Source organism: Pararge aegeria, chromosome 11 (assembly GCF_905163445.1).
Source record: "Pararge aegeria chromosome 11, ilParAegt1.1, whole genome shotgun sequence".
Lineage (NCBI taxonomy): Eukaryota > Metazoa > Arthropoda > Insecta > Lepidoptera > Nymphalidae > Pararge > Pararge aegeria.
The window spans coordinates 6,146,540-6,171,791 of NC_053190.1; the positions used below are offsets into that span (position 1 = coordinate 6,146,540).

The window sequence follows — 25,252 nt, forward strand, 5'->3', positions numbered from 1 at the left end:
TATGAGGTCTAGTTTAGTAACCTTGAAAATTTATATCGAAAAAAGGAGATTCTATTTGGCACATATATTTTATGTGCCAATGGCTTCTATAAGATTTCTTAACCGATTTGAATGATTATTTCTTTGTAAAGTACTAATTGTTTTAATCATTGTCGCATATGTTAGACTGGGACTGACAGCTTGACATGATCCTCAGCGTATGAAACAACTCAAACTTTCTAACTCTAGGCTGGTAGAAGCGAAGAATTTTCATGAAAGATAAACCCAATACAATAATCAGCCTAACAAAACTCGAACTCTATGTTCGACCTTGGACTCCGTGATTAGAAGTTAAACATACTATAAGAATAGGGAAACAAATATTTTAGGATATTCATCATTTTTATTTGGAAATGTTTTATAAAATGATTAAACTTAATGAAATCCATGATAAACTTGGTTTTATTTAATTTTGTTGCTTGATTTTCATATGTTTGATTCGTCAGCATATACAATAAGAAATATTTTAAAACTAGCAATTGAAATTTTTTTGAATACTAGATTAATATGACGCAAAGTTGCAAAATACATCTAAGGAAAATTCGAGATATTTTTATAATAAACAAGTTAGTTTTGTTTGAACAAATAAAAATCCGACACTTTTTAATTATAGTTCTATTTGTATGTCTTCTTTGCTGAATTAATAATATGTACTGTATGTTTATACACCTACTATATCAATAATTAATTAAACTTCGTCAATTGTTAATATCGAATATGAATCTGGTCTGGAAATTCTTGTCTGGTACGCTGCGGTTTTATATCAGTTGTCAAATATTCTAAAGAGCTAAGCCCCCACGCCATAATTTCATAAGTTTAAAAGTACAACAATTTGTGACAGGTATCTAGGGTCTAGGCTGTGGTTATGATTCTGTGTCCTGTAGTGACAGTTGTCAAAATTACCAAAAGAATTAGTACCTACATATCGATTGTAGTTTTTTATTTAATACAAAATTACTTTCTTTGCAACATAACATAATATAATATCTTGATTATCACATTTTCGAATTCCATTCGTAATCTACCCAATTAAAGTTCTGTGACATTTTGATTACAATTGCCAGTAAAATCCCGGTATCTTCAACGGTAAACAATAATTTATAACAATGGCAGATATTTTAGATATATTAGATATAGAGCAACCCGGAGCATCTGAAATAACAAGAGAAAGTATTATTCACGGCGACAAAGCAAAAAAGAAGTATGTTACTACCAAAGCTGTTCGGCGTCCTGAAGGCATGCACCGCGAAGTATTTGCTCTCCTATATAATGATAACAAGGATCTACCGCCACTACTTCCTACAGACACTGGTTAGTATTTTATAAAACCTTGTCCTGTTATATAAAACTTAACCTGCTATTAAAGTATTTCGAAAAAACAAATCAGCCTTCTACTTATTGGTTTCCATTTTGTAAGGAATGTCTGGGGTTTCAATAGATTGTGGAATGATATAGTAGAACTTAAATATTATCGTCCTCAATGTAGGCTATCAAAAGTCAAATTCCTATGGACTGTTATTTCTGAGATCAGTGCAATCAAGAAAACTTTTCCGCTTTTATCATCTTTTTCCTACAATTTGGCCTCAATTACTTTATTTAGCTGTGTAAAATGTTATAGCCATACTCAAAAATGTTATATCTAATACAAACAGGGTTTTCTTGGTCTGATTTATTCTTTTGGTGAATATTTTGTTCTTTTTTGATTCAATGTTTGTTTGCAGTAAGAATGTATATGAAAAAATGTGTTTCTTTATGATTTTTTTTTAATAGTATTGTTTGTCGACACTTTAAAAGAATATAATTACTAACTTTTATAATATTATCTAGAAGCTTTCCTATTCAGCCTTTTCCATAATCCTCTCTTATCTTTTTTTCTATAAAAGTTGGTTTTTAATAGAATCATGCTCTTTTCAGAAGATTTTTACTGTAATTATTGTTTAAATATTTCAGGCAAAGCATATAAACAAACAAAAGCCAAGCTTGGTATGAGAAAAGTCAGAAAGTGGGTATGGGCACCATTTACTAATCCAGCACGAAAAGATAATGCTGTATTTCACCACTGGAAGAGAGCTGCTGATGAGGCCAAGGAATATCCATTTGCACAATTCAATAAGGTCTTTATCTCTCTCAACTCTTTATGCTGAATAAGAACTTAATGAACAGTTGAAATTCAAAATCTGGGTATTGTTGTTCTGCCAATACTTGGGCGTCAGCCCACCAGCCTCCTGATGCATACTTTTCAAAATAATAAAAAAGAATGCCTAATGAAATTGCTCTTTTGGATATTTACTGATTATAGGACAGGTGTACCAATGATAATTATTAATTTTTTATTGCAGCAAGTATCAATACCATCATACTCTGAATCAGAATATAATCAATATCTAAAGTCTGAAGACTGGAGTCAAGCAGAAAGTGACCATTTGATGGATCTTTGTCAAAGGTTTGACCTTCGTTTTATTGTGATACATGATCGTTGGGACCGTGCTGCTTTTAGGGACAGAAGTGTTGAGGACCTGAAAGAAAGATATTATAACATATGTGCTATTCTAAGCAAGGTAATTAGTTTATTATGTATTTTTCTTCTTCTTTGTCGTAACACTCTTGCCAGAGTGATTGTGGTCATCACGGTGGGATATTGTTTATGGCAGTTGTTACTCGCCTCACAATCATTCGCCACTCCCTGTTTGCAGATAGTCTGGTACACTCATGCAAGGTACCTGCCCTATGTATTTTATGTATTTTTGCCAAGCACAAAAATTTGGGCTAGGTATGCTTTGACTGTTAGAAATTTGACTTGTATCATTTCTGAAAAGTTTATTCTTAAGTTTGGTTCTCATTTTGGAGTAACACTGTGCCACTTTGTAAAAAAAACACCTAATAATTAATTAAAAAGAAACTGACAGTTACATTTTTCCACACTCCTCATTTTTTTTTTTACATTTTAGGTAAAAACAAATCCTTGGTCTAACACAGTAACAATGGTAAATGGAGAAAAGCGAGTATATCATTATGATGCAGAACATGAGAGAAAAAGGAAAGAACAATTAAAAAGACTCTTTGAGAGAACACAAGAACAGGTACAATATTTATGTTGCAAAAAAAACAGGTCATTGTATTTTTTTTCTATTTTATCCAATGTCTATACAAATATGATATAGTTCGGGCTTCACGCAAAAACAATTGATAAGGATAGGGAATGCAATTTGGTAACTTGCATACGAGTCAACTAACAATGCCATTTTGATTCTTCCTTTAACGTTTTGTTTTTTGTAACTATAGGAGCTGAAACTTATGTGTACCCTATTCTCTTCAATTATCCAAAATCGAGCACCCATTCATTTACTGACTTGGATCAATCAAGTCTCTTAGGCCCGAAATTATTATCAGTTATTTGTATCCAACAGTACATTTGTAAAAAATCTTTGTTAGGTAGCTGATTTACTGAGCAAAGTTGTTGAAGTACATGCTGCATCCTGTAGTTTATGCAGTTGAAACTGCATCGCACAGCTAGTATGTAGTATATGAAAACCATCTCTATAGCAGGACAATTGGTAAAAATAAAAGCAATTCAAAACTTTTGATCATTAACAAAATTACGATTTTATGATGTCATTTTTCTTATTTCTAGATTGATGAGGAACAAATGTTGTTAGCTGAGCTAAAAAAAATAGAAGCACGGAAACGGGAAAGAGAAAGAAAGACCCAGGATTTACAAAAGTTAATATCCAGAGCTGATAGTGGCAATGGAATCACAAACAGCCAAGCCAGCATTGTCAATGATGGACCCAATACCCCAACTAGTGCTGTCTCCAACATTGCAAGAAGACATGATAGAAAACTACACAAGAAGAAACTAACTACACAACAGAGACCCATTCGCACTGTAGAAACTGTGGTCAGTTACTATTAATTGTAGTTGTATTATGTATCCTTACAGTCTCTCTACATTTATAGCTACTATTAATAACATCATATTTAATAAGTTTATTTATCCTAAACCTATAGCAGAAATTCAGAAAGTTAGAACAATATTTAAGTATTACTAATACTTCTGATTATGTTAACAAATCTCAGTTTGTTATGAGAGACAAGCATACAAAAAAAAATGCTTGTGGGACTGAATAAACTTAGCTTTAGGCTGCAAATAAAATGCAAAACAAATTATTAAATATTTCATTATATTAATATCTTACAGACAGTTGAGTGGTCCGGTATAAAGTTTCCTGAGGCACGTGGAACAGGAGTATGGTTGCGGTCACAGCGTATGAAGCTCCCACCTGGAGTTGGGCAGCGTAAAACTAAAGCTATTGAGCAAGAACTGAGACTTATGAACATTGGTATGAAAGTCTGTTTATATATAGATCTATATAATAAGTGGAAATTATGTTTATTTAAAGAAAGTATTTTCTTTTTTTTTATACAACTATTCAAATAAAAAAAGTTATAAGCTATAAAATTAATATTTCCTACATACAAGTGTAGGTAATAATAAAAATAATCTCTCCTCCAAACCTCTTAAGAGTAGAATGACAAAATTGAAAAACTAATTTCTATTGTGTTACAATTATAGACATTGCACCAACTCCTACAGAAGCAATTTGCAAACATTTCAATGAACTGCGTTCAGATCTAGCACTTGCATTGGATTTGAAGAATGCACTGGCTTCTTACGAATTTGAATTGCAAGCCTTACGACATCAGTATGAAGCCCTGAACCCCGGAAAGGTATATTGTTATATTATCTACTTTTAAATTAAATTAATGGTCAGTAGTTCAGTTTGCTGGTTCTGATCTACAGTTTTTAAAATATTCCTCTTGAACAAAATCAATCTCATTCTTTTGTTTGTTGTTAAATTTGAATTCCCAAACTTTATGATGAACCAGCATGTGGGTCTGCTAAAGGTACAGAGGCTGTTTTTAATTATTTAATCCTAACATAATTTATATACCTATTGTTACAGACATTGAACATTCCAGCATCAATATGTAACTCAAATGCAGATGGAGAAGCAAAACCTGTTGGGGAGATAATTGATGTTGTTGGATCCCCAAGTGCTCTTAATACAACTATTTAATTATTATACATTGATGCTTCTAACAGTGGTCCTGACTTATCTGTATTAAAATAAAATAGCTATTGTAAGTGTAAAAGTATTTTTATTATTAATTAGCCAGCCTCATGAGTCCAGCTAAGAATATTTTTGATTTCAAAAATGTTAGGTACTTCTGGTACAATGAAACAAAATAATCACATTTATATTCTATTAGGTGTCTTATTTCATGGACTCACTGATGCCCATTTTCACAAAACACAGGAAACACCTAAATTTAATGCCTAATATTTTAGGTGTTTTCTGATAAAAAATGATTCACCAACTCTTAGGTGATAACTATCGGTCAAAATTTGATGTATGCCTATGAATATCCTTAGATTAGGAGTTAATTATTGCCTTGTTTGTATTTGATGAAAACGGGCACTATACAGCTCCCTTAGGTGCTCCATAAGCATCTGGCATTCTTTCAATTGTATATTTGTGCTGTGCAACATACATTATCGGAACACCTGGTATCTTTCTGAGCCTTCTTTTTAAGTCTTTGTCATTTGTTGCTACAATGTAACATTTGTGCTGTGTTACTCTTTGTACTATACAATCATCAGCATATGTTCCCTTATGCATACATGCAACTCTTTCAAATCGTGGATCCTTTATTATCCTTAATGCTACACGATACTTCCTTCCTAGCTTTTCCAACTCACCCATAACACAGTCAGTGACATAAGGAATACATTTTGCATACAAACAATCCATCATGTTCTGCACTATGTCCAATTTATTTTTTATAGAGAAGTTAATGAAATTTGTATCAATAAGGATGTGATACGGTGGACCCAGCTGAGTATTATATTGAAAGAATAAAGCTGAACTAGTTTGTGTCACTTCCCGTAGCTTAACTTCATGTGGATCGCTTTTTTTCTTTTTCTTCGGCTCTGCTCTTTCTTGGGCTTTTATCCTGCTGTCTCTTGGATTAATAACTTTTTTCATTTGTGCAAATCTTTTCTCAACTATTTTTCTAGTTTTGCGTTGCTTTCCCTGTAAGAAATTTACGTTAAATAATGTATTTCTGATCTTCCTATTGCATAGTAAAAAAAAGTAATAACCCTCACCATTTTTATTCACTTATAATAGAATATTTGGTAGTTTTGTTTAGATAAATATTTCAAATTAACCAATTCTCTAAAAATATCAATAACAACATGCGAAATTTTAGGTTAGTTTTGACGTTATCTGTAGAAAACCATAACTGAGCTTATTATTGTCATAGATAATAAAATAATAAGTTGTCTGTGATAAAAACTCAGATTAAAGTACAGATTAATTTTAAAAAATACTCTGTGAATGTCACCCAAAGCAAATGTCAATAATATTATTATAGGTACATATTTTAATTTTGTCCTATAATTTAACCATTATTTTAACTTTTGTAGCTTTACAGTGAGAAATAGTAATATTAACGAAGTACCGTAAATTTTATTCGGTTGTAGAATACACCTTTTTAATTTAAAAAATTTCACTCCAGTTACTAGTTTAATCTCGTTAATTTTCTAAGTATGCAACGTGAAGAGAAGCAACTAGAAGCCACTTTACATGCAATTCTAAATAGAGTAAATGATCTCAAAAGTGCTATCCAGGCGTTAATCTCAAAGTTAGAAACAGAATACGAAACTATAAACTGGCCTACGTTTTTAGATAATTATGCCATCTTATCGGGTCATGTAAGTTCACTTTTATCTAAATTTCAAAGATAATAATTTAAATTTCTACAGGGCAGATGTTTTTAATTACATTTTCTTATATGTCCTATTCATATAACTTAAAATTGCGTTAAAAATAATCCTGATACAACATTTATTGTCATTAGTTGACAGGTTTAAGTAAAATATTACAAGCTGAGTTAGCTCCATCGCTAAGGTCAGTGGTAGTGCTGCCACTACAGCTAGGATGTGAGCGAGATGAAGAACTAGCACGTCTGACAGAATGTAGAGTTCCTGCCTGCACACATGACTTAGTGCCAGATCTGTTGCGCACTAAGCCTGAACCACAGGCAGAACAGAGACTACAGCAGCTTAACCATAAAGCTAGCACCCTGAACTTTGATACTGCACAGGTAAACATGAGCATAAGGCCACTTCTTGAACACACAGCAGCTTTTTTTCTTCTTCTTCATTACCTCATGGCTGAAGGTTTTGACTATCTATGCTAGCTTTACTTATTAAGGCTCGCCAGGCAGTATGATGAGTATGCCTTTCTAAATGAGACTCAGATATTTATATTTTTTTTATTCCAGTACAAATTTGGCTGTGGCTGCAATCATTCCATGCTAAGATGGGGCTTTTTTTTAACCAAAAAAATATTTGACATTTTACTTTATCAAATGTGTTTTTTTCATTATTTTATTTATAAAAAGTAGTACAGAAACAGAAAGCTATCTTCTTATGTATGTATGTATGTATTATAAAACACCAAATAGCTTTAATTTTGTAGCCATATAATAAAGCCTCAGGAAATTTGATTTGTTTGACAGCATAATATTCTTTTCTACACATTAAACTCAATATTAACTTATATATAATTCTTTCATAGAAACAAGTGGCACAATTTACTAAGGTTGTGAGCCATGTGTGGGAAATTATATCAAAAGGTCGTGAGGATTGGGAAGGAGAATCTATGAGATCGGCTGGTAAGCAAAAAGCTTGTATTGGTTTAACTAATACACAATCAAAATATTTAAATTTTACATTTGTTTTTTGTCTACCTATTGCTTTTTACTATTTTTAGGTATGCAGCCAACACATAGTATTGCAGATACCCATGCATTAGTAACAGCTGTTGGAACTGGAAAAGGCCTAAGACCTGGAATGCCTCCTAGCTTACCACCAGGAGTTGGGGCTCCTGGCATGGGTCCCACTCGTGGACAAACACCACATATGGGCCCTGCTGCACCAACAATGCCCAAAGCACCTTCGGCTATAAAGACAAATATCAAAGCAGCTAATCAGATTCATCCCTATAGACAATAATACATTACATACTATACATGTTCAGTGATAAGTAATGAGTTATTAAAATAATAGTTTGCTAGTAGGTCTTTTTAATTTCCAAAAAATAAGTTTAATTTTTTGTGATCACCTTACAAAATTTGCCTGCCTCGTTCACATAGACCCAGTTTGCCTTTTGCAACTAATCAAGATCAATAATAATTGATATGTGTATTCACAAAATGTTGTACATATTTTATGTTTTTTTTTCATAAATAATTACATTTATTCCTTATTAAAGTGGGCTGTTCAACTTGTTGACAATCACAAATTGACTTGCAGTTTTGTGTCTCTAGGGCACAGAGTTGTTTGCAATGACACCTCATACACTGTTCTCTGACAATTGTGGAACAACCTCCCATCTTACGTGTTCCCTCAAAACTACAATCTAGGGTTATTCAAGGGGTGGATAAAGAAATTCCAAGGCAACACATCGGTGGCTTCTCTGGTGCTGCAGATGTTTATGGGCGGCGGTGATCACTTAACATCAGGTGACCCACTTGCTTGTTTGCCTGCTATTATTTCTTTTATTTAGTTATTTTTTCAAAATATAATTTTATTTATTCCTTACTTTATTTCTTTCAAAAGTTAGGGAAGGTCTTAAGATAAATATTCCGAATTTGAAATAGAAATCAAATGGTTTATGTTTATCCTACTTCTACTGACTTGGTCAGCTATCATGTGTGACTTATTAGCAGCCACTGGAAAGGTGAAAACTGAAAATTTTTAATGCTCAATAAATCGGCTCCTGGTGACCTTTAATTTCTAACAAATTTAAGCACATTCGAATGTGATAATCAAACCAACATTAATGGATTATTACAGTATGTGTTCACACCATTTCAACAGACTGAAGGTAAAAAAAAACCATGTTAAGAATAATAGATTTAACTAATAAAAATACATAAATATTGTCTCAGTAATTTATTAATAAATTAGTCTTCCAAGGCTTCTTTTCTTTATTCCTTCCTCTAACAATACAAGCTCAAATGACATCTCATTTGTTAAAATAAACATTAATTCTCTAACATACTTTGAAATGTGAATTAAAATATTAAACTGCTTTATGGTACTTCATATTAAAATAACAATCATATCTTTTGAAGTGTCACTCAAGATGGTTATACAGAAAAAATAATACTTTCATTTTGAGAAACTATTTTGTTAGTTTTAAGCGATTATTATCTTCAATGGTGATGGTGCTTAATTAACTGTATTGATCTGAAAAAAAAAACAAGGTTTAGTAGTACCTGAACTGTTCCAAATAGGCAGGGATCTGTTCATGGACTGCTATACTTAAAAAGATTTTTCATCACACTTGCTTGTAACAAGGGCTTAATTATAACATCAGGCTCATAATCCAAGATATTAAGACACATGTTTTATTTATGATGTCCCGATAAAAGTAAGTTGATATGTCACCTTAAGTTATATGTCTGAAGATTGAGCATTTTTAATTTACCCACAGTCAGAATCGTTTTTTTAACCAACAAAGAGCTGTTATGCATTTCCACAATGAACAAATATTGTGTACCTACGAGAAATGAACATTTAATTTTATCATATTCATCAAATTTGATAAAATGAAACATTCATTTCTCATACAGCCCTAAACACATGTTAAAACTTGGGGGCGCGAAAAATACCATTGTGCCATTTTTGAACTGTAGAACAATAGATTTGCGTCAACCGAAAAAACCGTGACTTATTAGCAGCCACTGAAAAGGTGAAAACTGAAAATTTTTAATGCTCAATAAATCGGCTCCTGGTGACCTTTAATTTCTAACAAATTTAAGCACATTCGAATGTGATAATCAAACCAACATTAATGGATTATTACAGTATGTGTTCACACCATTTCAACAGACTGAAGGTAAAAAAAAAACCATGTTAAGAATAATAGATTTAACTAATAAAAATACATAAATATTGTCTCAGTAATTTATTAATAAATTAGTCTTCCAAGGCTTCTTTTCTTTATTCCTTCCTCTAACAATACAAGCTCAAATGACATCTCATTTGTTAAAATAAACATTAATTCTCTAACATACTTTGAAATGTGAATTAAAATATTAAACTGCTTTATGGTACTTCATATTAAAATAACAATCATATCTTTTGAAGTGTCACTCAAGATGGTTATACAGAAAAAATAATACTTTCATTTTGAGAAACTATTTTGTTAGTTTTAAGCGATTATTATCTTCAATGGTGATGGTGCTTAATTAACTGTATTGATCTGAAAAAAAAAACAAGGTTTAGTAGTACCTGAACTGTTCCAAATAGGCAGGGATCTGTTCATGGACTGCTATACTTAAAAAGATTTTTCATCACACTTGCTTGTAACAAGGGCTTAATTATAACATCAGGCTCATAATCCAAGATATTAAGACACATGTTTTATTTATGATGTCCCGATAAAAGTAAGTTGATATGTCACCTTAAGTTATATGTCTGAAGATTGAGCATTTTTAATTTACCCACAGTCAGAATCGTTTTTTTAACCAACAAAGAGCTGTTATGCATTTCCACAATGAACAAATATTGTGTACCTACGAGAAATGAACATTTAATTTTATCATATTCATCAAATTTGATAAAATGAAACATTCATTTCTCATACAGCCCTAAACACATGTTAAAACTTGGGGGCGCGAAAAATACCATTGTGCCATTTTTGAACTGTAGAACAATAGATTTGCGTCAACCGAAAAAAATAATCGAATCAGGTATGAATAGCTGGTTGCTATTAAAATGTAACAGCAAAAATGGTCTGAATTTTCCGCGAAGTGTAATGATCTTTACTTTCTCGGCTTACTTATCGCATTCGCTTACGTCTCGCGCGCTTAGTACCGCCTCGATTAAGTTTAATTTAGCATACTCATATCATAAATAGTAAAAAAAATATAATAAAAGCAAATAAGTAGGGAGAAACTGCAATGTGTAACATATCTGTATAAGTGTTTACTGTATTTGTGTTGTGCTTGAAAATGCCTTATTGATGAAAACGATTGACTTTTTTTTTATATAACCTGCTATTTTTTTCCATCAATTGGCTTGTATAAACACAGGTCTAGAAGCAGTGCTGTGCTTTCCACAATGTTCAATGTCAAAGTCAAAGTCAAAGTCAAAAATATCTTTATTCAAGTAGGGCCCATAGGTGGCACTTTTGATGCGTACATAAGAATTACACGGTAGTGAGATGATGGCGATAACCATATTCGTAAACTTAAAACTAAAGCTACGAGGGTTCCAAACGCGTCCCGGTCTAAGAAGAAGCCCTCAACAAACTTAGCCGGGTGTTTTTTTTTTTTTTTTATCACCATATCACAATGTCATTTTAAATTATTACTGTTTAAACACACCATACCGAAAATACGCGACCGAAGTTCATCGTGACTACACCTGCAAGATATTTTATTACTGATGACACACTAAACCGAAATTAAGTCGCGTTATAGCGTACAGTCGAACTTCGGTCGGGCGTAAGTTTGGCACCGATTCGGCGGCAATGTTTTGTATAACAACACATTATACGCGACCAAAGTTCGGTACGATTGTCGACAAAGATCTGGGGGTAGGGAGGCTGGTAGAATTCAATGGGTGCACCATTCTTCATTTCTTTTCTGTATTTATCCTCTTGTAAGGCCTCAGCAATTGCTATTACTGTAAAATAGTCAATTTTTCGGGTTTCGTACCTCAAAAGGAAAAACGGAACCTTAACAAGATCACTTTGTTTTACATGCTATGTAGATAACACGCTCTAGACCCTGATTGCCCACACCTAGTTACACAACTGAATTTCTGCCGCGTAAATTCGGCTCTTATCGTGTGTCATATCAGCCGAATGCGTCGGAACGTAAAATCAGCCACGGAACTTCGGACGCGTATTTTCGGCATAGTGTGTTTAAACACTTAGAAGAGCAACCTGGTTAGAGCAATAATTTACACCCAAGTTTTTTTATCGTTTACGTAAAAAACGATATCATTATTTTTAATCAATTTAGTTAAGATTAGAAATTTATGTGTACAACAGAATTGACATCATATGGCAAATTATCATTTGCTGTAAAGCCTGATTTCAGGATAAAAAGTTACAAAATGTATTGCAAAAAGAAAAGGCTGCATTCGGTTATTGAGAAAAAGATAAAGAGAATAACAACAGCAGCATTAAATAGCGAAATATCTGTTACAGAATAAAAGTACATGAAATATAATATATTGTGAGAACAGTACTAATTTTAGTCCTGACAAAATTTAGACTTTAGATTTTTGTGTACATATATATTATTCTTATTCAGCTACAAGTTACCCAGTGACGGAAGTCTCTCCTGATAGTAAGTTATGATGCAGTATAAGATTGTATTGGGCTTAATTGTTACGCGACATACCGGAAAGCTAAATCGTTTGGCGGCACGTCTTTGTCGATAGAGGCCGAAACTTCCCATAAAACCAGAGCAGAGAAAAATCTGAAATTATGAATTCCCAAATTGTCCCTGTTGGGGAATGAACCCGGGACCTCCCATTTAGTTCACCACTGCGCCCGGCAGGTCAACAAAATGCACTTACTATGTCATCAATTTTAAGAATGGCCCGCACAGTCTCGGTGGCTAGCGCGAGCGCTGACGCGGTCACGTGCAGCGGCTGCAGCACGTGCTCGTGACGCATGTCGGTGACGCGACCGCGCCGCACATTGACGCCCGCGCCGCTCGCCGCAGCGTTGGCGTGCGCCGCACGCAGCTCTGTCACCGTCTCGATTGGATTCAAACCTATGGGCCAAATTGGTATTGTAACTCCGCCAAATACGCGACACTATTTCGTATAAGTCATTTATAGTGATTTCCATTAATAGAGAAAAAGATCAAATCTGCAGAACTAGTTACTTTTAATCTATCACAAAACTTGTCTTCAACTAGTTAATTCGGTTAATTTGACCTGCCATGAAACAGCAAGGACAGAATTATGGCCTGGTAGATATTAGTTACTGCTAGTTCTCATTGTGTTACGGCTCGTGAGGGTGTAGAAAGTGTACTTGCCAGCGTTCTCTGCGAGCGTGGACGGGATAACTTCGAGCGCGTCGGCGTAGGCTCGCAGGCAGTAGTGGTCGGCGCCGGGCGCGGCAATGGCGGCCCGAGCGAGCGCCGCGGCCGCTGCAGCCTCGGGAGCACCGCCACCGGCCAATAACGCGGGGCGGCGGGCCACGCAGCGCACCACGCACAGCGCGTCGTGCAGCGATCGCGCCGCCTCCGCCACCACGGCGCCGCTCGATCCGCGCACCAGCACCGACACCGTGCGTCCGCCGGCCGACGCTCCCGCCAGCCCAGTCATCTGAAAACACGGCATTGATTCAATGCTTTTAAGCTGGTTTTAAAAAAAATCCTATCCTTGTAGATATCAGAAGTCTCAGTTCTGCATTTCATACACTGCAGAATTGAAATCTACAGAGATTGAGATGGATAAAGAGTATAAGAGATAAAATTATGAACCTCACATTTAACCTTAATAGGTTAAATGTGAGGGTATATTAGGGTATAGGGCTTTATATTAGGGTAACCTAATGGTTACCCTAATATAAAGTTAAATGTGAGGTTTATGATTTTTAACCAACCAAGCTAAAAAATATTTTATATTTTCATCATCTGCAGTGTATTTACGTCCTACTGCATGGTGCTCGTTTTACATAGGTGAGAATATTTTAGGGTATAGACCCACCGTTGCTTCAATGCATTTTCGGTGCTCGTAAATGTCCACCAGTTTTTAAGCATTCATGCTAGTAAATTTTAATATCCACAAGTCAACACTTTTAAAAAGTAAGCTTAATTTTCAATTTAGTGTTTTATTACCTTGATGTATTTTCCTGCTGGTTCGTTCACTACTTCTACAAGGTCCACAGTAACCATATTTTCTGCAGTAAAATGGTCCAAGGAAGCAATTGGCCGACATCCCAGTGTCTTGCAAACAAACTCAATGTCTTCCCTTTCAATATCTTTAATGACCATTGTCTTGATTTTGTCTAAGAAGTGAACAGCAAGGTCTGAGAGAGCATCTCTGCAAGAAATAAAACTTAAATAAGTTAAGTATCTTAACAAGATTTTTTTATATTCATAAGTCAATCTCTTAAGTCACTGTTTATTTTTACAAGCGTTTTGACATGTTAATTTTTGCGTTTTGCGTGTTAAATTGTTAAACTCAGCAACCCATAAACTTGGTTTTTAGAATAGTTAGTAGAGTAGAGTAGAATAGGCTATATTTTGGGCCAGGAAAACTAACGTTTCCCACGGAATTCGTAATAAACGCGGGCAACAGCTAGTATATACTATTGCACTAAAAACTCAACTCAAGCTGTGGAGAAAAATAGTGTATAAAAACATCTTGTACAAACCTTAAAATGGACTTCTGAACCAAAAGGACATTGCAACCAGCTTTTTTAATTTGCTTCACAATGTTTAAAATGTACTGACGTTCTTCTTTTAACACACGGTCCATTGCAGCATAGTCAGATACAATAACATTGTGGTCCATCTAATAACAAAAAAATTATTGACTTAAGAATTTTTTTGCAACCTATATTTATAATTCTAATGTATTAATGTTATACTGTACTGTAATACTTGTGAAATAAGCTATTTTATTTTACAGAAGTTACAATGTTCTTTCAATTATCGAAAACCTCTACGCCAATATTGGCAATAGCTTACATCTGTCTTGGGTGGGGAAATGCAGAATTGAATGAGGCCAACTTTGGCCTTCTCAATGCGGCTTGGGCCGTTGACGTTGGCAGGTCTGCGCGGGATGACCAGACCTTGCACCAGTTCTGTGTCCTCCACGGTGCCCCCGATGCGCTCGATCACCTTCACGTCGCGGAGATCTACACGCGCTCCAACGCCGCCGGGTATCGGCTCCATCACTGTTGATTACAACAAAATATTGATAAAATAAAATTCAACCAATCCTCTAGGCTATATATCAACTTTTTCAAGTCAAAAACCTTGCCTGGTTGGCTGAATAACTTGGGATTACAATTTCATTTTTATTTAATAAAAGGGAATATAAAAGAAATATCCTCAGGAGACAACTAAAAGGAACTAACATTTGCAACTGAGACCAAAATTTTTTAGACAAGATAGATAGGACCTGATTCAATTCATCACAGAAAAGAGGAAATTAAGGCTGTTGTTCATATTATTGACTTACCAAGTAATGCCATCTTAATAGATCACATTTGATAGGATCAGCCTTAAAGCATAAGTTACCTGTAATTGATGTTTTCTATGACCCTTGTCAATTAAATAATAAATACTTTATACTAACCTGTGCAGATAGCTTGTACTGCAATTGGAGCTAATATAGTTGAATGCTGGGACACCACTTTGGAATTCAAAGATGTAGCAGCCGCTTTTAGTAATGCATCTTCATTTGTCAGATCAACTGGTGTTGACATACCTTCTACTACCTGTTTAAATAATTGTTAGAAATGAAATTTTTAAACGGTGCCATAAATTTAAATAATGTACAAGCAAAAAAACAACTAAGCATTTGAAAAATTCATAATATGAAATGATGTTAATATCAAAAGGCAAAAAATGTACTGTCTTGGATATAAAAATAAACAACCTGTAGAGCCATTTGTAGAGCCTTCTGGAAACCATCAGATATAACTGTGGGGTGGATACCCTTCTGAAGCAACTTCTCAGCAGCATCAAGCAAGGCTCCTGCAATCACTACCACTGAAGTTGTGCCATCTCCTGCTTCTATATCTTGAGCCCTGGATAACTCCACCAGCTAGAATTGAACAACCTATTTATAGAAAAATTTAAATATCAAGTACTTACTGTTTCAAATTCTTAACTTCCTTTGTGTTTTTTGATTCGGTGTTCTTGGTTCGATGCCCGACAGGCAATTTGGGAATTTATAATTTAAGAATTTGCTATGGTCTGGACCGGTGGGAAGCTTAGGCCGTATCTGGATACCACCCAACCGACAAAGATGTGCCGTAAAGAGATTTAGCGTTTCGGTACGATTTCGCGTGGAAACCGATTATGAGAATATAAATTGTCTGTTTCATTTTCACAACTAAACCACACAACTTTTTTAAGTTGGTGCCAGGTAATATGTGGAAATTTACTATGTACAGATCATATACATCTTATTTCTTTTTATATAGGAAAGTACCACTAACTAGTAACTAGTATTACTAGTTTTGTACGCATCTTGACCTCACGAAAATGGGACCACATAAGAAGTATACTGTCTCAAACAAAAACTATTTTTCAAATCTGTAGACCCTAGCTAAACTAAAATTGGTCTTTCTTCATACATATAACTTGCAGTGAGGTGCAAAGTAAACAGGTCATCATAAATAAATCCCCACAAAACACGGTAATATTAAAATAAAACATGCGTGTGCAAAGTATACTACAAATCAGCGCGACAATGTGGCGCGCGTATGTTACATTATTATATGTGTATTATTGTTGCCCCCACCCCCCCCAACCCCCCCTTTTTTTTCTCGAGACTAGCCCGGCGACACCACATGCAGCTATTTAGGTATGCTGATTCAGTATAGATGCGTACGTAGATCACGATTTACTGCATAAAAATACGAAATGGTTACCAATAATTTCCCATAATAATTGTATATTTGCTGTAGGAATTAACAAAACTTTTTCACAGTTTTAGTTGTAGTATCTAGTAACTTATTTTTTGATAATATAGCTATTCTGTACATTTACTAATAGTTACAGTTACTAATAGTAACAAATCTTACTAATAAATGTACAAAATAAATTCAAATACATGTATTATTAATACCATTTTTGCTGCAGGGTGAATCACACTCATCTGTTTGAGGATAGTGGCACCATCATTTGTTATAGTCACTTCACCATTAGCTGCTTGGATCTATAATAAAAAGCATTAACTATTACAATAAGATACTCAAAATCATTCCTGTGACCAGTCCCAAAAAAAGAAAAATATGTCATTGGCTAACTACTAAATAAAATATAAACATTAAATTGTATTAATCTGAGGTTTTGACTTGGTATGGTATGCAAGGGCCATTAAAAGATCTTAATCGAGCAGTTGAAATCCATCAGTTAAGATGATGATGAAACTAGTAAGCCTACAAACCTATGAACAGATTTTGAATTTTACATAAAATTATAAAGACAATTTTGGTAAATGTTTGGAGGGTGCCACATGTAGTATTGGAAAAATGATGAAATCTTTCAAATAATAACTGTACCATAATTGTACTAAATAGTACCTATATAGAAATGAATGGAATCTAGAGCAATTGGCCCGCAATGGGTTGATGTGATGATGATGATGATGATGTTGTGTCAAAAGTTATTGGCAGTTTATCTAATCATATAACAGACATCATCATCCTCTGCTTATCGATCCACTGCTGGGTTATAAGGGTTTATTTATTTACCATCTTATCCATTCCCCTGGGGCCCAGACTGGTCCGGATGGCATCAGATACGGCTGAAAAAATAATAATAATTGTTTTACTTAAGCACATCTAATAGTGCTTTGCGAAAGAAATCTAAATCTGTGAAGTAAATGTGGCCCAACATCATTTATAAACTCAGATTTTATCTATAGAAAATAGCTATTTTGTATGAAAATCAATTCGCATTACAGCATAGATTTAAGGGTATAGCTTTCCTGATTAGCTTTAAGTGCAAAGAAGCATGAAAAATGTTGATGCTTGTAAACTAAGTGTTTACAAGCATCAACATATTTGGGTATTTGACTGATTTTTTATCATCTAAAACTAAAAATAAGTTTATTTTGGCACACATTCAGTATTTTTAATTAAAATTGAAATTCAATAATTTAAAATAAATTGTGCTATAAGTCTGTTTGGGGTCTTTTGACTGCAATGGCATCACAAGTCTACAAATGTAAAAACTGATAGTAAACTGCAGTGTTGCTTACTAAAATATATTTTTGAAGTTTGTTTATGAGAAACATGGTATGGTTTATAAACTATTTTTGAAGGGGGGAAGTTTCTGGAATTCTTTGAAGAATATTTTGAAAATCAGGGGGATACTACATTGTCCTGCTTGATTATGATCTTTAATTCACTGGCTGTAAAATACTCTCTTACAATAGCAATACCAAGTTGTTTAGTCTTATGACTCTATAATCAGAGTTAACCCACTGACAAAATAGGAATGGGACAGCAGGTCTCATACAAAATTAACACACATTTACATAAAGTGTCCCTATAGTCGGAAAAATGTAATAGGCCCGTTTTGACATTTGTGCAAGACCATAGAATGTAACTTGGAACAAAACTGAAAGAAACAAAAAAATTCAAATCAATTACATAGTGTTTTAAAAAATAGGTAAATTTTTTTGGGACGTTAACTAATATGAAAGAATATATCGCGAGTATTCTTTTTGCGCTTACTTCATAGTATCATGCAATTTATAATTGTTGCGAAACGTTCCAAAAACAGTTACGTTCTCAGTCTTTTTTTTTTTATACTAGAGCTGTAACCATTTTTTTACTGAATATCGAAATTAAATATTGTGTAGTTATCTTTACTGCAAAGAATGAGCTTGGTTCTCAAAATGGGTTCTAAATAATGAGTCTGAGATGATGTATCTGACCAAGCGGCACATGACTGAAGCGTCCCCGCGCGCACTGCGCAGTTTTTCGTTCCTCATCTTGTAAAGTTGACTGTGCGCTCGTTTAAGTTTGATATATATTGTTTACTATTACGTTAACTATGGCTCTTCTATTTTGGACATTAATTTAAACATAGTGATTTGACTCGATTTTGGTGTTTGTTGTTATATAGTACTAACTCGGTTTCAACATATTGAAAAGTGGACGTATAATCAACAGCCAGTCAACGAACGAACACTTTACAATACATAATAATATCAATCAAGTACTGATACAGACTTGAATTGATTTATCGTGAGTATCTAGTACAGAGTCTTATGGTTCCATAACTAGTTACGTCGCGATGACAAGTGTCAAAACGGGCCTATTACATTTTAATGACTATAGTTAACCTGTATGTATATAGTTTTATATAATTTTAAATAAAAATCACCATAAAAATTATCTGCTATAACAGATAATTTTGTACCCAGATGCTTGTAATTATCTCATAGAAATCTAGCCAAATATAGTCCTTTTTATAAATATATCTCATAGAACGTACGAAGAGGACAGATATATTATTATTTATTCTGACTAGTTTTGCGATTGGTTTCAGATTTAATGCAAATTTAATTAAAATGCATGTTTACAAGCAAAACTGTTAAAATGATAAAAAAATCGTTAACTTTCTGGAAAAAATAATACGCCATAATCTTTCCATACTTAAGTTAAGTACATTTTGCATCTTTTTACCATGCAGTATGCTTTTTTGTACATGTAATCTGTCAGTTGTTTTCATACCCTTCTAGTTTGGAAGTTATTGAGCACTGACCCTTAGTCTATTTGAAAATCAGTCAATACCATAGCTCGGAAAAAAAACACTTTATACTACATGAAATAATATTGAAAAATAATAATCTTTATGAGAATAGTCACACGGCTCTCAGTATATAAATTTTGGTTATCTGAAAATAGTACCAGAATATGCTATTTTCTCAATGGTTTAAGTTATTTTAGATAAATCGAAGACTTTCATAACAATATTTTCATAATTTTATGAGTAGTTTCGATACAAAATAAAAAATAAATAACAGGTGATCGAAATTATTCAGGTTGTATGGTGCATAAAAAGTAAAAGGGAACGAGTGTATAAAAAATAGTAAATCGAAAAAAAATCGATCAAATAGTTGAATTGTACCATATTGATGATAATACTTATGAAATTATTTAATTCTTTAAGTTACCTTTTGCGGCATTTATATTGCTGAGGCGAATATCCGTAGGTTTGCTTTTATCTTTATAAACGGTTGAATTAACCTTAGCGGAATCTCCACCAGCCTTTGGCGCCATTGTATGATTAATTCCAGAAGAAACGGTAAATTGAATATTAAGATTTATTTCGATTTAAAGTTTTAATCATCGGTACAAAGAAGTTTTCTTTACAAATTCCAATTTTATTTTGACAGAGAGTGACAGACGTCAGACGATTTTAAATTGACACTATGGAGGGTAGAGGTAAGGAGAGTCATCTGTGTATATGAAAAAGTGTCGTCAAAATGTATTAAACTAGGATGGCGCCACATTTGCATCAGGGTAACTCTTAAAAGAAGCGCCAAATATAAATATTGTTAGAGTAGGCTTGAAAAATAAACAAGGAAGTATGGAGATACAAGGAAGTAAGGTTATATTTACCACAATATTTTGTACAACGTAAGTTGTTGAAATTCTCAATAATTAACTACTTTAGTCGATAATGACATTAAATTTTTTAACTCGGCATACTTCAATTCATCTACGATTGCTACATTCATACCATACCCTGTGCATCCACCAGCGCCATTGTGGAGGATTTTTGAACTGTTATTTAGCGCATACAACTGGACACTTTTTCAACTTTTCTCCCATATAAGATGACTCTCCTTACCTCTACCCTCCATAGCTTGACCGTCTAGGTCTAAGAACAATGAATAACTAGAACTTATTTACTCTCAGATAAAGGACCTTCATAAATATAGGTGAAAAACTATATAGTGAATTTACTATATAGTTTTTGATACAATCCATTGACAAGAAATGTCAACATTTAGTGTCAATTATGGACTTGTTTATTTTTCAAGCCCACTCTACAAATGTTCAGCTTTATATTTGATTTAGCTTGTAACGCTTCTTCTTTTTTTGAATTATGGCTTTTCGTAGTGCCAAAACAGCAATAAGATAAAGTCATACAGTAGCTCCTTCATCTGAGGTATAGTCATGATATCGAGTAAATAATTAAATAACATGATAGATGAAAGAGCTACTTAACGCCTACTGCTGGCTGACTCTGCCGAGGAGTTTCTTGTTCTAGGCTTTACGCCTTAGCATGAAATTGAATATGATTAAACAAATATTTTCAAAGATACGAATAGAAAACATGGCTGTACAATGATATACATTTGCCTATTCTCTATGGGGGATAAAGAAAAATTTGACATGTTGTTACTTGTTATTGACATATCTCAAAAATAAAGGATAAAAAGTAGTAAAAAATTTAAATTGGACATAGTACTAGTTTCAACTGTACTTTTTTTATATGATGTGTTTAAAAAATGATTACTTATGTAGCCAAAGCTGTGAACTTCCTTGCTTCATTACTACAAACCTTTGTTGGTATCACATCATCAATAGGAGAAGTGATTGTCGTAGTAATTGTAGCAACCACTTCATTCATAATTGGAAGCCTATTAACCGTGATAAAGTTCTTCCAAATAGTTTACGAAGACAATGTGTCCATATTTACTGAGGATCTGCCACATATTTCAAGTGAATTAATTGAAGCGATACATTACCCGTGGCTATGTTTTCATGATACTTTGATGACTGTGTGTAATGAAACATTTGTTAGGTTTAACATTATAATAAGCAAAATAAAATGGACATTCGGTACAGTGTTTATCATAATTGGTGAAGTGCTTTACATGTTTAAGACATCTATCATATTTTTAGGTGATACATTATGGCTAGTGCTCACATTTGTGCCTGTGCATCTACCTTACTTGGTAAAAGCTTATTTGAAACATGTAAAAGACATCATGATAACATACACAGTAGATGTTTATATGTCACTATTGAAAGTTACCAACTTTTTGACAGATGTGCCTTTGGAATCTTTTATAGGAATTATAAGTGCCATTTTAATAGTGCGCTCATGTATACACTTTAGAGAAGTAATAACATCACAGATGAAAGACTTTTATTGGATTCTAGTAAGAAAGTTTTTATACTTCTATTATGCAATATATAATTATTTCACCAACTCTGAAGTAAGATTAATAACTCAAATGGTAGGTGAGCAACAGGTGAATTTTAGAAATGTGGAAAGTCACACTGCAAATGATAATGATGATTCTGTGGATGCTCTATGTGTTATCTGTCAGGAGCGCCAGAAGTGTGTACTGACTCTGCCATGTCGTCATGTGTGCCTATGCACTGAATGCTGTATGCGGTTATATGGATACCAACGTACCTGTCCAATTTGTAGAACCTTTATTTACCATTCAGTTACTATATATTTGTGATAAACATTTAAAAACATTCCTAGTTACAAATACTAGGAATGTTTCTAACTATTTATATAAAAAAAAGCTGTAATAAAAAGCATTCTGCCAATATGCTGTAAATTTTGCAACTTTTTTAAACATTCTAAAGCTGCTTAAAATGAGATCTCTTCAACCAATTTAAATTTAAATAGATAGCAAATTAATTTAAGGTCAATCTCAGGGATTACTTACATTTATAATGGATGTGGGATATTTTAAATAGATGATTATGAAAGTGACACCAGTGGTTTTTTTTAACCATTCAATTATTTATGCAGTGAAGGGAATTTCCTATACATCAACTGCAAAAACATTACATTTATTCAACAGTGAACAATTTGTGATGATAAATCTAGACTTAAAATTAGCAATATTGGGTGCAAATAGATGAACAATATTGTGAGAGTATATAGTTCAGTTGATATTATGTGTAAAGTTGGGGTCCTTGAGTAAAAATAATTATTTATATTACACCTTGGAAAGCCTTGCTACCTAACATAAAAGAACTTGACTCAGTTTGGATCCAAGCCTATAGTTTGGAAAATATTTGGGTACACTGGACACTTTTCAAGAGAAAAAAATAATACTGTAAAATTAAGTGTAAGTATTATAAAAAATATCACCAAACCAAATGTGCTTTTATTACTTCTTTATTTTAGTGGAATTCATTCAAAATTAAGTATAATATTGTTGTACTATAACATACAAAATATTATTAAATAATTAATTATCAAGAGCAAACAATATATATGTACTATACAACAGATATTTAATGGCACAGAACATTAATTTTTAAGTAGAGGTTGTAGTTTTTCAAGTAAGCATTTCTAGGGCAATCTCAGCTGATGATAATGTAGCATAAGATGAAAACAGCACACACAGAGAATTAAAAATCGCCCAATCATTCAATTAGAAACTCTAGTTGATATTACCATAGGGTCCTCAAACAAACTATGTATCTGTACAGTTTAATAATGTGCAACTCTAAATTGGAGGAACTTGGATCTAGAAAATGACAAAGCTATAATTATTGTAAATTATAATAATGTATTATGCAAAATAGTGCCAGATTGTCAGTTGTATTTTTTTATAATCTTATACATTATACTTTGGATATAATCACTGTAACCTTAATTTAATCAAAGATTAGATTGTTATATTTAAAATCATAGGGATATCCTTTGTCATGTATCTACTGAACTTCTGTGTCTAGAATTAAGGTTTAAGTCTCTGTAAGGAAAACTTAGATCTTTAAAAGTATTTAGTGTAAATACTGCCACCATTAAAATTAAGAAACCACATAAACAGCCTAAAATGTCATATGTTTTCATATGCTCCCATTCCCTGAACAAAATACCAGATGCTATTATTACTAACACTGTAAACATAACATAGTAAACTGGTGTTACAATATTTGTATTGAATATGTCAAGTGACTTATTTAAGTAGTTCATTTGTATGGCAATACAAATAATAGACATGGTAAGCAGCAACCAAAATACATAACTAAAAATATTGTTTTTGTCACTATTAATACTTTCTTTAATGCCTAAAGCTACTCCTTTACAGAATACTACTGTCAAACTGCCAATGGCAGAACATATCAATAAATATACAATTATACTGGTATTGCCAAATCTTGGTACAAACACTATCTTTACAATTAACGTCATGATTAAAACTGTAAAAACATAAGTTAGGAAAATATAATCACTTAATTTTGATGTGAGTTCTGAAAATAGTTTGATTTCTTCATGTTTAGGTGAATGTACAACAAATATAATTGATCCCATTATACACAAAAGGCAGCCAATCTGAAATGATAGAACTTCATTATAGGGATCAAACATCATGATTTTCATTATTGGTCAGTGCATTAGTATTTTATGTTAGAAGTATGGCCTTTATTTATTCTTACACTTTCCCTACAATATTATTACATTTCCCACTGTACACACTTTTACCACATCTCAAGCTGACCAAAGCTTTTTTTATACAGCTAGATGTAAGTATTATTTTTAGTCTTTAACTTGGTTACTAACCTTTCCATATGTATTAAGGTTTTCCTTAAGGAATTTAGCTGAGAGTACAGCAGCGACAAGCACACTCAGAGCACCCAATGGAGTCACCAAAGCGGCTGGGGCGAATGCATAGGCTACTAGATTTGCTGCCTCGCCTATGCCCACTGTTAAATAATTTCCAGAAAGTAAATAAAGGGTTGGCAGGTAAAATAACAACCGGAATGGATCAAATACAATAATTACTTGTTAGGAAACCTAGCCACCACATCCATTGTTTTAAATATGAATAACCACCTGCTGATGGTCTAGTGTTACCTAAGGAGTTAATTTTCTTAAGAGCCAATTTTTTTATTATAAAACTTGACCCAATAAATACACTGGATGATATTGCTAGGCCTAGTCCAATTAAAAACGATACACGATCATAGTCTTCACCTTCCGTAGCTTTATCTATTGAGGTTTTCATTTTTTAACTAAACATGTCCAAAAATATAACAAACAGTAACCACTTAAAAACACAAATTATTACACATTGATAACTTATATCGACTTCAACAAAGCTAGGTAACACCAATACACACAGATCAGAAAATTTTAAATACCTACGCTAACAGAACTGTCAGACCGCAGCCGTCAGTTAGGGTTGAGATCGATAGATAAGTCAATAGTATCGATAGCTCCATTAGTACAATACTATCGATTTTAATTATACGACTTTAATTAATTTAAAAATTATTCAAACTGGGTTATGTATTGTCCGTTCTTCACTAATGGTTCCCCTCACACAAGTCAATATTTTGTTAATTGTTAATAATTTTGGCAGTGTGGGGGGAATATTAGCTTTAACTTGTTTGTTGATGGCGACTAGAGAAAGAGGTAGAAA

At 33.3% G+C, this 25,252-nt stretch overlaps 5 protein-coding genes across 7 annotated transcripts; 2 read left to right on the forward strand and 3 right to left on the reverse strand.

Annotated features, from left to right (window-relative positions):
• Positions 1–945: 945 nt before the first annotated feature.
• Positions 946–5,205, forward strand: LOC120627512 (DNA methyltransferase 1-associated protein 1). Its single transcript, XM_039895517.1, has 8 exons — positions 946–1,350; positions 1,990–2,153; positions 2,379–2,597; positions 2,988–3,119; positions 3,671–3,937; positions 4,238–4,379; positions 4,613–4,767; positions 5,004–5,205. Exons 1-8 carry the CDS (start codon positions 1,146–1,148, stop codon positions 5,115–5,117), a joined length of 1,398 nt encoding a protein of 465 aa, XP_039751451.1. The 5' UTR covers positions 946–1,145; the 3' UTR covers positions 5,118–5,205.
• LOC120627513 (rRNA-processing protein FCF1 homolog) lies at positions 5,183–6,340 on the reverse strand. Its single transcript, XM_039895518.1, has 2 exons — positions 6,209–6,340; positions 5,183–6,134 (listed from the first exon to the last, which is right to left on the reverse strand). Exons 1-2 carry the CDS (start codon positions 6,209–6,211, stop codon positions 5,520–5,522), a joined length of 618 nt encoding a protein of 205 aa, XP_039751452.1. The 5' UTR covers positions 6,212–6,340; the 3' UTR covers positions 5,183–5,519.
• A 129-nt stretch (positions 6,341–6,469) lies between these two features.
• On the forward strand, positions 6,470–8,186 carry LOC120627269 (mediator of RNA polymerase II transcription subunit 8). The gene is made up of 4 exons (XM_039895190.1): positions 6,470–6,817; positions 6,964–7,209; positions 7,686–7,782; positions 7,881–8,186. Exons 1-4 carry the CDS (start codon positions 6,653–6,655, stop codon positions 8,120–8,122), a joined length of 750 nt encoding a protein of 249 aa, XP_039751124.1. The 5' UTR covers positions 6,470–6,652; the 3' UTR covers positions 8,123–8,186.
• A 1,881-nt stretch (positions 8,187–10,067) lies between these two features.
• LOC120627268 (T-complex protein 1 subunit delta) lies at positions 10,068–20,245 on the reverse strand. The gene is made up of 11 exons (XM_039895189.1): positions 20,015–20,245; positions 17,580–17,632; positions 16,952–17,041; positions 15,755–15,922; positions 15,452–15,593; positions 14,839–15,047; positions 14,523–14,662; positions 13,984–14,188; positions 13,177–13,468; positions 12,710–12,909; positions 10,068–10,379 (listed from the first exon to the last, which is right to left on the reverse strand). Exons 1-11 carry the CDS (start codon positions 20,118–20,120, stop codon positions 10,362–10,364), a joined length of 1,623 nt encoding a protein of 540 aa, XP_039751123.1. The 5' UTR covers positions 20,121–20,245; the 3' UTR covers positions 10,068–10,361.
• Positions 20,246–23,089: 2,844 nt separating this feature from the next.
• LOC120627508 (magnesium transporter NIPA2) lies at positions 23,090–24,969 on the reverse strand. 3 transcript variants are annotated; one of them, XM_039895514.1, is made up of 3 exons: positions 24,805–24,969; positions 24,391–24,533; positions 23,090–24,162 (listed from the first exon to the last, which is right to left on the reverse strand). In XM_039895514.1, the coding sequence occupies exons 1-3, from the start codon at positions 24,833–24,835 to the stop codon at positions 23,533–23,535; spliced, it is 804 nt and encodes a 267-aa protein (XP_039751448.1). In that variant the 5' UTR covers positions 24,836–24,969; the 3' UTR covers positions 23,090–23,532. The 3 variants fall into 3 exon arrangements, with proteins under 3 accessions (XP_039751448.1, XP_039751447.1, XP_039751446.1); XM_039895513.1 differs by having other exon boundaries at positions 24,685–24,969; XM_039895512.1 differs by having other exon boundaries at positions 24,613–24,969.
• Between the last annotated feature and the right edge of the window lie 283 nt (positions 24,970–25,252).